Here is a 12500-nt window from a genome sequence, read left to right on the forward strand (position 1 = left end):
ATTGTTCAACCGTAACTTCCTGTTTCACAGGGGTATAAATGTGAGGTAAAATAAAGGCATAGGCCAAATAAAGACAATTTTTCACAGCCTCCTTTGCTCACATTTACATTTGCTCCTTACCTCAATTCCCGAAGATGGAATTGTATGGAAACGTTTTTGCAAATGATGAAATCGTTCCTCTTTGTTCCTCAAGTTATATACGTAAGTGTGGACTGATTTAAGAGAAAAACTTAAATAGAACAATATTACTTGTGAGATTGAGTCCAGTGACCTGAAGTCCATTACAAAACCGAAGAAGAATACATCAGACACCCTGCAGGTGGATCAGATTTGAGTTTGGGGAACACTTATGTACATTTGATTGTCATTTATTTATTTATTTATTTATTTTTTGCTGGACTATGCCTTTAGTTGTGTCCATGGAAGAGCTAAAATAAAAAGTGTAAACTTTGCGCTGCAGGGATCCTGGAGGTGTTGCACTGTGTGCTGGTGGAGAGTCCTGAAGCCCTGAACATCATCAAAGAGGGACATATCAAATCCATCATCTCCCTGCTGGACAAGCACGGCCGCAACCACAAGGTCTGAGGCAGACATGTTCCTTCTGTTTAATCGTAACTATTTCTTCTTTAGATTCACTGCCGTACTGTGTGAGACTGATGTCCAGCCATGTTGTCTATCAATTATATGGCAGTCCCATAAATCCCAGCTGCTTCAGATGACTTCAGCATTGTGAGTGATGGGTTCTTCGCTGCTTTAGAACAGATTAAGTGCCTCATCCGGACTACTGCTGCAGATTTTGCCAGAACGATAATATCCGAAGAGCTTCCATTACTCGATAAGGATGCAGGAGCCATGGCCGGGGTTAATCTAGGAAAAGATGGCCGTTTGTGGGCATGTAGTACCTGCTGCCTTTGCTGATTGTGTCGACAATGAAAAATATCTTGTATTACAAATAGATAGTCACTCAAGTTTGAAGAAAGTGAAAATGAACATATCGTGAACACGCCTGCAGTTACACATTCGCTTCTAAATGCTGAACTGAATAACGTGTTAAGTTAGTGTGCATGCACTGGTAACTTAATGTGTGTAGAAGCGTGTTAAATGCTTGTAAGACTTTGATCCTACATGTTCTCTCTTAGGTCCTGGACGTGCTGTGTTCTCTTTGTGTGTGTCATGGGGTGGCAGTTCGCTCCAACCAACACCTCATCTGTGATAATCTGCTCCCGGGGAGAGACTTGTTACTGCAGACGCGCATGGTCAACTACGTGAGCAGGTACATCCATTTTTACGAGCACCATTACACACACACACACACACATCATCATCATCATCATTATGGTAATTCATCTTTGTAAGGTCAAACAGAAGTGAACAAAGAGTCCTCTGTGAATTGGAAATACACATTAAGTATCAGAGTTACTATGTTAATCTTATAACCTATTATAAAGAGGATGAAAATCTACGACATGAATTCATAATCAGTATAATCATTGCACTGCAGTGTGTAGCTGTGCTGAGAATAAACCCATCACCTTGTACAGTTGCAATCAAAATGATTCGACCCCCAGTGCAAATCAGGTTTATTGTCAAAAATTACAGACTTTCAGCTGTTTCAGATGAACAGATCAAACAAAAGCAATTGAAATAGTTCAACACCATGAATACTTCAAGCGGTTTCCCCAAATTCAACTGAAAATGCAACTTATAATGACTTCTCCAGTTTCAAAATGATTCAACCCCTTCATGGAAAGCTTCTTTAGTACTTAGTAGAGCACGCTTTTGCTGTTATGACCTGCTGCAAATGAGATGCAGAGCTTCTGGCAGCGTTCCTGAGGAATCGTAGCTCATTCCTCATGAGCATTGGCCTCCAGTTCAGTAATATTCTTGGGTTTATGTGCTGCAACCGCCTTCTTCAAATCCTAACAGAGATCTTCTAAGGGGTTGAAGTCAGGTGACTGTGATGGCCCTGTAGAGTCTTCCAGGAATTCTTCTGTAACCAAGCCTTGGTGGAATTTGAGGTATGCTTGGGATCATTGTCCTGTTGGAAGTTCCGATGACGCCCAAGCTTCAGCTTCCTCACAGACGGCATGACGTTTTCTCCTAGGATTTCCTGATACTTCAATGAATCCATCTCGCCTTCCACACGCTGCAGGTTTCCAGTGGCAGACGATACAAAGCAGCCCCAGAGCATCACCGAGCCTCCACCGTGCTCGACTGTGGACTGAGTGTTCTTTCTTTATTCTTCTTCCTCCAGACGTACCGCCGATCCATCGTGCCGAAAAGTTCCAGTTTTGTTTCATCGCTCCACAGAACAGAATCCCAAAACTTCTGTGGCTTATTTATATGATTTTGAGCGACTTTTCTCGTGCTTTTGGGTCAGTAGCGCTGAACATCTTGGAGTTCTGGCATGGAAACCTTCTGCGTTTAGTACGAGCCTTACAGTGCTCTGAAAACTCAGTGCCTGTTGCCACCAAGTCTTGCTGCAGGTCTTCTGCAGTCACTCGAGGGTTTTTCACAACCTGCCTTCTCACAAATCTGGTTGCAGCCGTTGATCGCTTCCTTTTTCTGCCCCGTCCAGGTATTTCATTTATTTTCTACCCCTAACCAGTTCAGGTATTTCATGTGTTCCAGCTCAAGCACACCTGGTCTAACTAATAAAGCCCTTGATTAGTTGTATCAGGTGTCCTTGAGACAACACCTGTTTTTATATTTGTGTTGTTGTGAGGGATTTTATTCAGGGGGTTGAATCATTTTGAAACTGGAGAAGTCATTATAAGTTGCATTTTCGGCTGAATTTGGGGAAACCGCTTGAAGAATTCGTCGTGTTGAACTATTTCAATTGCTTTTGTCTGATTTGTTCATTGCAAGCAGCTGAAAGTCTGTACATTTTGACAATAAACCTGATTTGCAGTGGGGGTCGAATCATTTCGATTGGAACTGTATAGTAGTTGGTCACAGGTCTGGGCCTCTTAGTTCCACTGAAGTGAAATACTACAGTATAGAGACATCTTGTACAATGCTGTTCTTCCAGCTTTGTGGCAAAAATTTTGGGAAGGCCCACATATCACCAGGTGTGCACATACGTTCGGCCATACGGTTCTTCTTCCTGTAGAACGGGTTGCGTAGGAACCTTGTACACCAGAGATTTTTCCAACCCAACATTTATACACAGCAGTCACTAGTGGATTTGTTTCTATCCCACAGCATGAGGCCAAACATCTTCCTGGGGGTGAATGAAGGGTCAGCGCAGTACAGGAAGTGGTATTATGAGCTGATTGTGGACCATGTGGAGCCGTTCGTGACAGCGGAGGCGACTCATCTAAGGATAGGATGGGCATCTACACCCGGGTACTCGCCTTACCCAGGAGGGGGCGAGGGCTGGGGGGGCAATGGAGTCGGAGACGACCTTTATTCTTATGGTTTTGATGGTCTACACCTGTGGTCAGGTGAGTGCTAAAGTCACAATTTATTTTGATATAGGGACAAAGAGTTAATGATTATTTTACCCATATGTTTAGTTTACTAATTCAGTAATAAAGGAGTGGTTTGTGGTGCTTTATGTGGCAGCTAATGTTAGCTAGCTGTCTGGTCTCGTTTCATGCTCTGGAAAGTTGTACCCGCTTGCTGCTTTTTCATTTCCGTCATGCCGGTGTATTTCTTTAGTGTGACTGGGATTGTCGATGTGTGTTTGCTGATGTGCAGGCTGCGTTGCTCGGACGGTCAGCTCCCCCAATCAGCACCTGCTCTGTGCCGATGATGTGGTGAGCTGCTGTCTGGATCTCAGCGCTCCCAGTATCTCGTTCCGCATCAACGGGCAGCCGGTTCAGGGCATGTTCGAGAACTTCAACACAGACAGCCTCTTCTTCCCTGTCGTCAGCTTCTCTGCTGGAGTCAAGTGAGTGCATACTGTATTATCTGGCTGAAAGGCTACATAACGCATATTGGTGTAATAACTAACATATTACAATGTAATAAGGCAAAAAAAAAACACGACGGAATAACATGCCGAACGGCTATAAGGGTTAAAAAAAATATTCTGCAGCTTAGTAAACATCTAAGGCTACATGTGATGATCCATCCTTTGTGTATCCTTCTTTAAATATCACTCTGGCATAATCCAGTGTGCCTCAGTGATGGACAGTTTGGCATGGATGACTCCACAGTTTGTCGTAATGCAATTACCCAGCGTTCCCTGCAGTGCCAGAGAAATCGCTTTATTATTTATTGCATAACTAGAGCATTGACGGGTCAGAAAAGGTCCAGCAAAGAATTCATTCAGCAACCCTGATATTGGATGAACATTAAAGTTATTAACTGTCGAACGGAGAGTTTAAAATAATTGTTTACATCAGCACATTTGCTGAACGTGTAGCCTTATCCATCCAATCCCACGTGGTGTTCTTAATACAAGTTTTATTTCATCTCTGTCGTCACTAAATAAGGTTGAATTCTTCAGAACACAAGCAGCGGCCTCTGTCACCTATCTAGGGATTATATATATATATATATATATATATATATATATATATATATAGACAATTACTGTTCATGTAAAAGGTAATGATACAACACCCACAGATTGTTTAGAAGAAGGTGTTGTTTTTATATTGTCTGTTATTTATTATAAGGTAAGTTTGATGGTTCTTTTTATTTATTTTTTTTGTAAGTATGTCTGAAATAAAGATGTGTGTTTCCTTCTTCTTACTCCGTAGAGTGCGCTTTCTTTTGGGCGGTCGTCACGGAGAGTTTAAGTTCCTCCCTCCAACGGGCTACGCGCCGTGTTTCGAGGCTGTGTTACCGCGAGAGAAGCTCAGAGTGGAACATAATCAAGAGTACAAACATGACCAAGGCGTGACCCGAGACCTGCTGGGGCCAACGCTCAGCCTGTCCCAGGCTGCTTTTACACCCACACCTGTGGACACCAGTCAGGTACACACTCATACACAGGTACACACTGTTACACAGCACTGAACAGGTGCACACTCTTCAGTATGTATGTGTATATGTATATATATATATATATATATAATATATACGCTACCAGTCAAAAGCCTGGTATCTACTTTGGTGTCTACTTTGAAGATGCCAAAATATTCAGTTATTTTTTATTTATTTGGGATTTTTTATCACGACATAATTCCCATAGTTCCACTTGTGTTACTCCAGAGTTCTGATGACTTTATTATTATAAAAAGTTGGAATAATCACTCATTTAACACACCTGCCAGGTACACCCTGTTGTTCTACACATTACTGCTGTACTCGAACAGCAGTAGGTCCAAGTCTATATCACTTATAGGCTTACTTGGTGATTAGTTATTGAGGTTTGAACTAAAGCCATTTAACAATATGACCAGACAAACAGGCTTATAACTATAAGACCTCAATAAAATTGGTGATAGTGGCAGGTTGTGATTTCTACCAGTGTACAAAATAAAAAAAACAGCTTCACTGATCCTTCAGACCCCCACTTTGATAGATTCTGCCGTATACAACTCTTGCAGACGTTGTGCAGAGTGTGCAGAGTAATGGGGACAGATTAGACATACACCGATCAGCCAGAACATTACAACCACCCGCATAATATTATGCAAGTCCTCCATGTGCTGCCAGAACAGCTCTGACTCGTCGAGGCATGGACTCCACAAGACCTGTGAAGGTGTGCTGTGGTATCTGGCACCAAGACTTTAAGTCCTGTAAGTTGTAAGGTGGGGCCTCCATGGATCAGACTTGTTTGTCCAGCACGTCCCACAGATCGGATTGACATCTGGAGAACTTGGAGGCCAAGCCAACGCCTTTTAAGCACAATTTTTGATGTTCCGCAGACCGTTCCTAAACAGTTTTTGCAGTGTAGCAGGGCGCATCGTCTGGCTGAAGGAGGCCAATGCGATTAGGGAATACCGTTGCCATGAAGGGGTGTACTTCATCTACAGCAGTGTTTAGGTAGGTGGGACGTGTCAAAGTAACATCCACATGAATGCCAGGACCCAAGGTTTCCTTTTTTGCCCAGAACATTGCCCAGAGCGTCACACTGCCTCTGCATTCTAGTGCCATCTCTTCCCCAGGTAAGCAACACACACGCACCCGGCCGTCCACATGATGTAATAAATAAATAAATAAATAAATAACAACCACCTTCTTCTACTGCTCCGTGGTCCAGTTCTGATGCTCACGTGCCCTTTGTAGATGGCAGCCCCATACACTAGCCATCACAATTTGGCCCCTCATCGCCTCAAGGATAATCTCATAGTCTTATTCTCCTGGCAGTGGTTTAATGTTGTGGCTGATCGGTGTGTACTGTAGGTTAAGACAGTGCAGTGGAACACTATGAAATGTATCTGTGTGTTAATGGATGAAGTTGACGATGAAGTTTGACGATCGCATATGTACTTTAGATCGTGTTGCCCCCTCACCTGGAGCGAATCCGAGAGAATCTGGCAGAGAACATCCATGAGCTCTGGGTCATGAACAAGATCGAGCTGGGCTGGACATACGGAGTGGTGAGTTCATATATATTATATATATATCAATCAATCACTTCATAAGATGTAAAACCAACAAAACAGAAATTTAAAATCTGTGTATATAACCAGATGCCGTGGGGTTTTTTTTTTTGTCTCATATTGAAACTGTAATGTGTGACACAGCTGAGATAATGATACAAACAGACGATGTTTTCCCACATGATTGCTGCATGTCTTGTTGTAATAGCGTCTCCCAGCATGAGAACTCATGTGAGATCGTGAACAGCACTGCACACACATCCAATTTATTAGCCCGACTCTGAAGTGCCGTAAAGGGTTTGCATAAAACGAGTAAGCAGAAAGGTACTCCAGATACTGAAAAGACTCTTATTCTATTGTCTTAGCATTTATGAAAGGAGTCCACGGTGTCTGCGCTTTCCTGGACTTGGTACGTTTCCTGACCTGGGATAGGATTGAGGAGTTTTTGCACTTTCTGGTTTGTTGGTAGCATTCTGATGTGGTTTGAGCTATCAGATTTAAATCATGTTTTAAATGCATCTCGCGTACACTCACACCTGTATGTGCTGATCCCTGTGGAATATATGGCTAAGGGTAGAGACCCAGTTTAAGTACTGAATGTTTGGCTGTCAGTGCATTTACACGGACGACAATAATCCGATATTAACCCGATTGAGACGATACTCAGATTAAGAAACTAGCATGTAAACCAGACCTTAATCCGATTAAAGTCATACTCGAAGTAAACACAAATGGAATTAAGACGTGTGGAGTATTCCTGTTTTAGTCGCGTTATCGACGTGCGTTACAGACGTGTACACACCTTAATCACACTATTAACGTCGTGCGGGAGTTTTCACCGCATTTTGCGACAGGACACGTACACACACGGCAGCGCTCGACCGTTTGACGGCAAACAAGAGAGCACGGCTGCGTCCCAAACCGCGTACTTACCTGCTACAGTATATAGAAGGAGAAATACATGTATTTCAGCTACTATATTGTAGATAAGTACGCGGTTTGGGACGCAGCCCACGGCTTCACGCAGTCGTCTATTAACACGTATAGCACGACAAATAATTAACCGCACTCGAAGCTTTCGTAAAAATTAAAAACGAAACGCACAAAACTGTATACGGTCCCGTAACGAAGACCAACTGTACGTCGATACGTGAAATTCGAACGGCGTGACGTGGGGACGTAATGACGTGTACCGTTACTCGATCTATGTTCTATAACGTGTAAAACGGGAACATGTAAGGAGTATTCTAAAAGCGACTCATGTAAACACCTTAATCACGATATTGTCTTATTCACAATAAGGTCAGTAATTTGATTATTGCTGTCCATGTAAACGTAGTCAGTGATATTAAATGGATAATTTGTTTGTTAAGTGGTAAAGTACACAAGGAGTCTCTGGATATCTCAGGATTTTATACGCAATATCCTTGTATCCTCTTAGTATGAAATTCATTCTCCCTCCTCAGTCTCCCTCCTCTATATCAAATATGCAAACACACACACACACACACACACACACACACACACATGCAGATATTCATATATATATATTTATATATAAGAGTCTTATTTTCTCTTGTTCTCTCTGTCTCAGCGGTGGTGAAGCACAGATCGGTTTGCAGCTTCGTGATTGGCTGTGTGATCTATTATTGTTACAGCTAATTAAAATCACAGCATGATAGAACGAAGGCTTTCTGCCCCCTCTCTGTCTTTCTGCCTCCTTTTTTCCCCTAATACCTACACACATACTCTCTCTCTCTCCTTCTCTTTCTCTCTCGCTTAAACACATACACACACATTCAATCACCAGCCACCATCATTTTCACTTTTCTAGTGCAGCTCCCGGAGTTGCCCTGCTCTCTGTCTTTTCCTCCTCTGACACACCCGATTCAGTTCACAGACAGCCTCTTAATTAGTTTAAAGAAAGTGTCGAGTATAAGGCCACGCAAATGCCAAACTAAAACGCAGTTCTTAGGAGTTTGTAAGCTTTGGTCTTTATTTTTACTCTACTCGTTTACTCTGCTCTGCTCTTTCTTTTGTTTAACCTCACTGTTTCGCTGTGTTCTTTAAAGAAACCCGACAGAGTTATTGCTTGACAGGGAAGTGTTATTGCATCATAAATTCTAAGAGCCTATCAGCTAGCAGTATGCAAATGTAGGTCACACAACACCTGGATCTAGATTTCTTAAGGAGGACTAAAATACTTGAATACGCTCTGTATGAAGATGACGTTATCAGATGGCTGATTGTGTTGCTGTCTATCTGCCTGGTTTGAGGCTGTACTACCCATGGTGCACCACTTGTCTCTGTTTGTCCTGCAGGTAAGGGATGACAATAAGAGGCAGCACCCGTGTCTAGTGGAGTTCTCCAAACTGCCAGAACAGGAGCGCAGCTACAACCTACAGATGTCCCTGGAGACGCTGAAGTACGCTAAACATACCATGTAAAGTAATAAGTTCAGTAATAAATAGCAAAGCAATTTAATCACAGGCTAATCAATGTCATTAAAAAAAATGATCGTTTTCTGAATTTATGAATATTAATAATATTACTCAGAACTTCGCTGATCTCAAGAGAAGATAAATACGTCCTCTAATAGCTGTGTTGTTAAGGCTGTAACTAGCAAAGTATTTTCTAAGCATTTCATCTAAATCATATAAAAAAATAGATACAAATATATCATACATGTAACAAATCCGAAGTGGGTAATGACAAATTTAACAAATGAATCTTAGACATTTTAGTAAGGGTACATGCAGCACATCCCTGTAGGCTTGACTTTAGACATATTATTATTATTATTATTATTATTATTATTATTAATTAATGAATTAGATTTTTGAAAAGCAGCTTGATCAGCGACTAAAGCGAGTCTAACTGCATCCTTGAAATGAAATATAAACACAAATTCAAGCACAACATTCTCAGCAACACCTGAGGACACCTGGCAGGTACACACTCCTACACACTATGCACCTTGACACTCTACACAGTCCTACACACACTCTGTCCCAGGCTGTATTCACACCCACACTTGTGGACACCAGCCAGGTACACACTCCTACACACTACATTTAGATGTATTCCATTGAAATGAGGCGAATACTTGTGGGGTAAAATATGAGGAGAAACTTTTACTCCGACTGAATGTTAATCTCCAGGGTCCATCCTGAGCTCAGGTTACAGTCTCTGTAGAGATTCACAAACATACCACTAAATAGACGGGGTATGCTAAATTTCCCCTAGGTATGAATTATTTAGAGAATTTGCACAGTTGTGGTTCTCTGCAATTGGACTGGCGTCCTGTACAGGATTTATTCCTGCTTTGCCCCCCAGGGTTCCTGTTATACGCTCCAGATCCACGACCCTCACCAGGATAAAGCGGTTACTAAAGACGAGTGAATGAAGGAATGTTAATATTTACCTGGCTTGCTCTAGGGTCCAATTGGTGGCCACCATCTTGGTGGTGCCAAGATTTGACCAGCTAGCCCAGTGTCTCAACACTGTGAGCCCTGTTCCACCTTAGACTTGGTTACAGAGTGAATCACGAGTAAAAGCGGTCCACTCCTGAGGCTTGCTTCTCGTTTTCAGAGGCGCCTCATTTCCTAATTTATGAAACTATGTACAGTGCAGTGCAAAAGTCGCCCTATTTACATTTTAATACAAATTTTGTCTTTGAGGATTATTTTATAACTTCTGCGTTATTGGGTCTGTAAAAAAAAATGGACTTTTCTAGCAAAAAATGTTACAGAAAAATGTTCGCATGGCAGTAAAGAAAGTAACGTGTTATATATTAAGCCCAATCCAGATAGGATTAAATTACATAGGGTCCTGGGGTAATGTCCCATTTTTTTTGCAGGTGCTACTCTGTCGTTTTATGTTTGTCCAGCTTGACACATTGGAATTTTCGTCCGTCCGCCTCATAGAAAACGGCGTGCTGAACTACTCACTGTTTTTCGACAACCTTTGTTTTATCTTAGATTTAGTTTTAATTTCTGAAACAATTCAGTATGAGATATGCACCAAAACAACAACAAAAATGCTTTTTCACAGCAATGTATCATCTTTAAGAGTTTTGCTATATTTTCATGTGGGATAGAGTGACATGACGCTACAAAACCATACTGTCTCGCTTATCAGAAATGTATAGAAGGAATTTCTCTGTGTTAAAACGAACCTCTGATGATGAGTGGCCCTCCCCAAAATCAACCCTGGGGTGAAAGCTCCCGAACATTATCCAGTGTCAATTGTTGAAAACGCCTGTTCAGATTCTAAATCTTTGAGTATATGAGAGTGTGAAGGAAGCTCTCGCTGTAATTCATGTGTGTGCATCGCTGCATGCAGTTCATCACTCACCCCATGTCATGTTACAGAAATGAGGAATTTAGCTTTCTCACTCTCCCTCCTTCTTTCCTTCCTTCCTTCCTTCCTTCATCCTCTCCTCAGCTCCAGCTGGAGTTCATTACTCCTCCATTGAGGCAGCTCCATGGGTGTGTGTGTGTGTATACAAATATCTGAGACACGCTGAGTTTTTTTTTTTTTCCTTTTTCGTATGTTTCCATGTAGCAGTTTGATGCCTCTTGGCTCTTCTCTTAATTAAATGCTGTATCTGGTAAAGAATGCCGATCGATGCTGGGGATCACGCTGGGGTGACACACTCCACTCTCAGACTCACTCTTCTCCATCACACTCACTCTAATACACACTAGAATGCCATGTGAGACAGATCATTACACATATTCGCTCATGAACAGAGACGTTTTGTTGTCATTACACAAAACAACAGTATATATTGTATTATATTTCATTTGTTTGACTTAGAATAACACGCACAACGTACAGGGACCTCCACTAATATTGGCACGCTCGGTAAATATGAGCAAAGAAGGCTGTGGAAAATTGTGTTTATTGGTGAACCTTTTGATCGTTTGTTCCAAACATTCACAAAAACACTCTGCTCTAATCGCAACACAGGTTTATCAAAAAAAAAAAAAAAAAAAACATGTTTAATGTTTAAAATGTTTGTTAAATATAGGTGTGCAGCAATTATTGGCACACCGTGAATTCATATGAGAAAATATTTTTGAAGTACATTCCCATTGATATTTTACTCTTTTTTTAAAAATTTTTTACTACACCTGGGTGACTAGGAACAGGAAATTGTTCATCCATGAATTCCTGTTTCACAGGGGTATAAATATGAGGTAACACATAGGCCAAATCCCCTTGGTCATTCATAACAATAGGTGAGATCGAGGAATATAGTTGTGATGTGCAGCAAAAGGTTGTTGAGCTTCACAAAATGGGGCGTGGCTATAAGAAAATCGCACAAGCATTGAAAATGCCCATTTCCACCATCAGGGCAATAATTAAGAAGTTCCAGTCAACTGGAAATGTTATGAATCAACCTGGAATTGGACGTGTGTCTATATCGTCTCAACACACTGGGAAGAGGACGGTTCGAGTAGCCAATAAATCTCCAAGGATCACAGCTGGAAAATTGCAGAATTTAGTTATGTGTTGGGGTCAGAAAGTCTCCAAAACTACAATCTGAAGTCTCCTACATCACCACAAGTCGTTTGGAAAGGTTTCAAGAAAAAAGCCTCTACTCTCATACAAAAACAATCTCGAGCGTCTTCAGTCTGCCAGACACTACTGGAACTTCAAACGGGATCGGGGTCTATGGTCAGATGAAACCAAAATAGAGCTTTTTGGTAATAAACACCAGAGGTGGTTTTGGTGCACATAGAGAGGTGGTCATATGGAAAAGTACCTCATGCCCACGGTTAAATATGGTGGTGGCTCTTTAATGTTTTGGGCTGTTTTCCTGCTGAGGACCTGGACATTTTGACATTTTGACTAACAGATATTACATGAAAACCTGACTGCCACTGCCAGAAAGTTTAAAATAAGCCGTGGTTGAATCTTCCAGCAGGACAACGATCCAAAACATACATCAAAATCAACACAAAAATGGTTTACTGACCACAAAATCAA

At 41.6% G+C, this 12500-nt stretch overlaps 1 protein-coding gene across 7 annotated transcripts in view; it reads left to right on the plus strand.

Annotated features, from left to right (window-relative positions):
• The window catches only part of ryr2a (ryanodine receptor 2a (cardiac)), a 215474-nt gene that overhangs the window by 101609 nt on the left and 101365 nt on the right, over window positions 1–12500 (plus strand). For 4 of the 7 annotated variants that reach the window (XM_053684906.1, XM_053684910.1, XM_053684907.1 and 1 more), the window contains exons 16-22: window positions 461–579; window positions 1140–1273; window positions 3205–3446; window positions 3703–3895; window positions 4713–4929; window positions 6396–6500; window positions 8825–8928. In XM_053684906.1, coding sequence (XP_053540881.1) covers window positions 461–579; window positions 1140–1273; window positions 3205–3446; window positions 3703–3895; window positions 4713–4929; window positions 6396–6500; window positions 8825–8928 — 1114 coding nt within the window. Of the gene's footprint in view, window positions 1–460; window positions 580–1139; window positions 1274–3204; window positions 3447–3702; window positions 3896–4712; window positions 4930–6395; window positions 6501–8824; window positions 8947–12500 lie in introns of all 7 variants that reach the window. The other 3 variants (XM_053684904.1, XM_053684908.1, XM_053684905.1) reach the window with 1 other exon arrangement.

Source organism: Ictalurus punctatus, chromosome 13 (assembly GCF_001660625.3).
Source record: "Ictalurus punctatus breed USDA103 chromosome 13, Coco_2.0, whole genome shotgun sequence".
NCBI classification, from domain to species: Eukaryota; Metazoa; Chordata; class Actinopteri; order Siluriformes; family Ictaluridae; genus Ictalurus; species Ictalurus punctatus.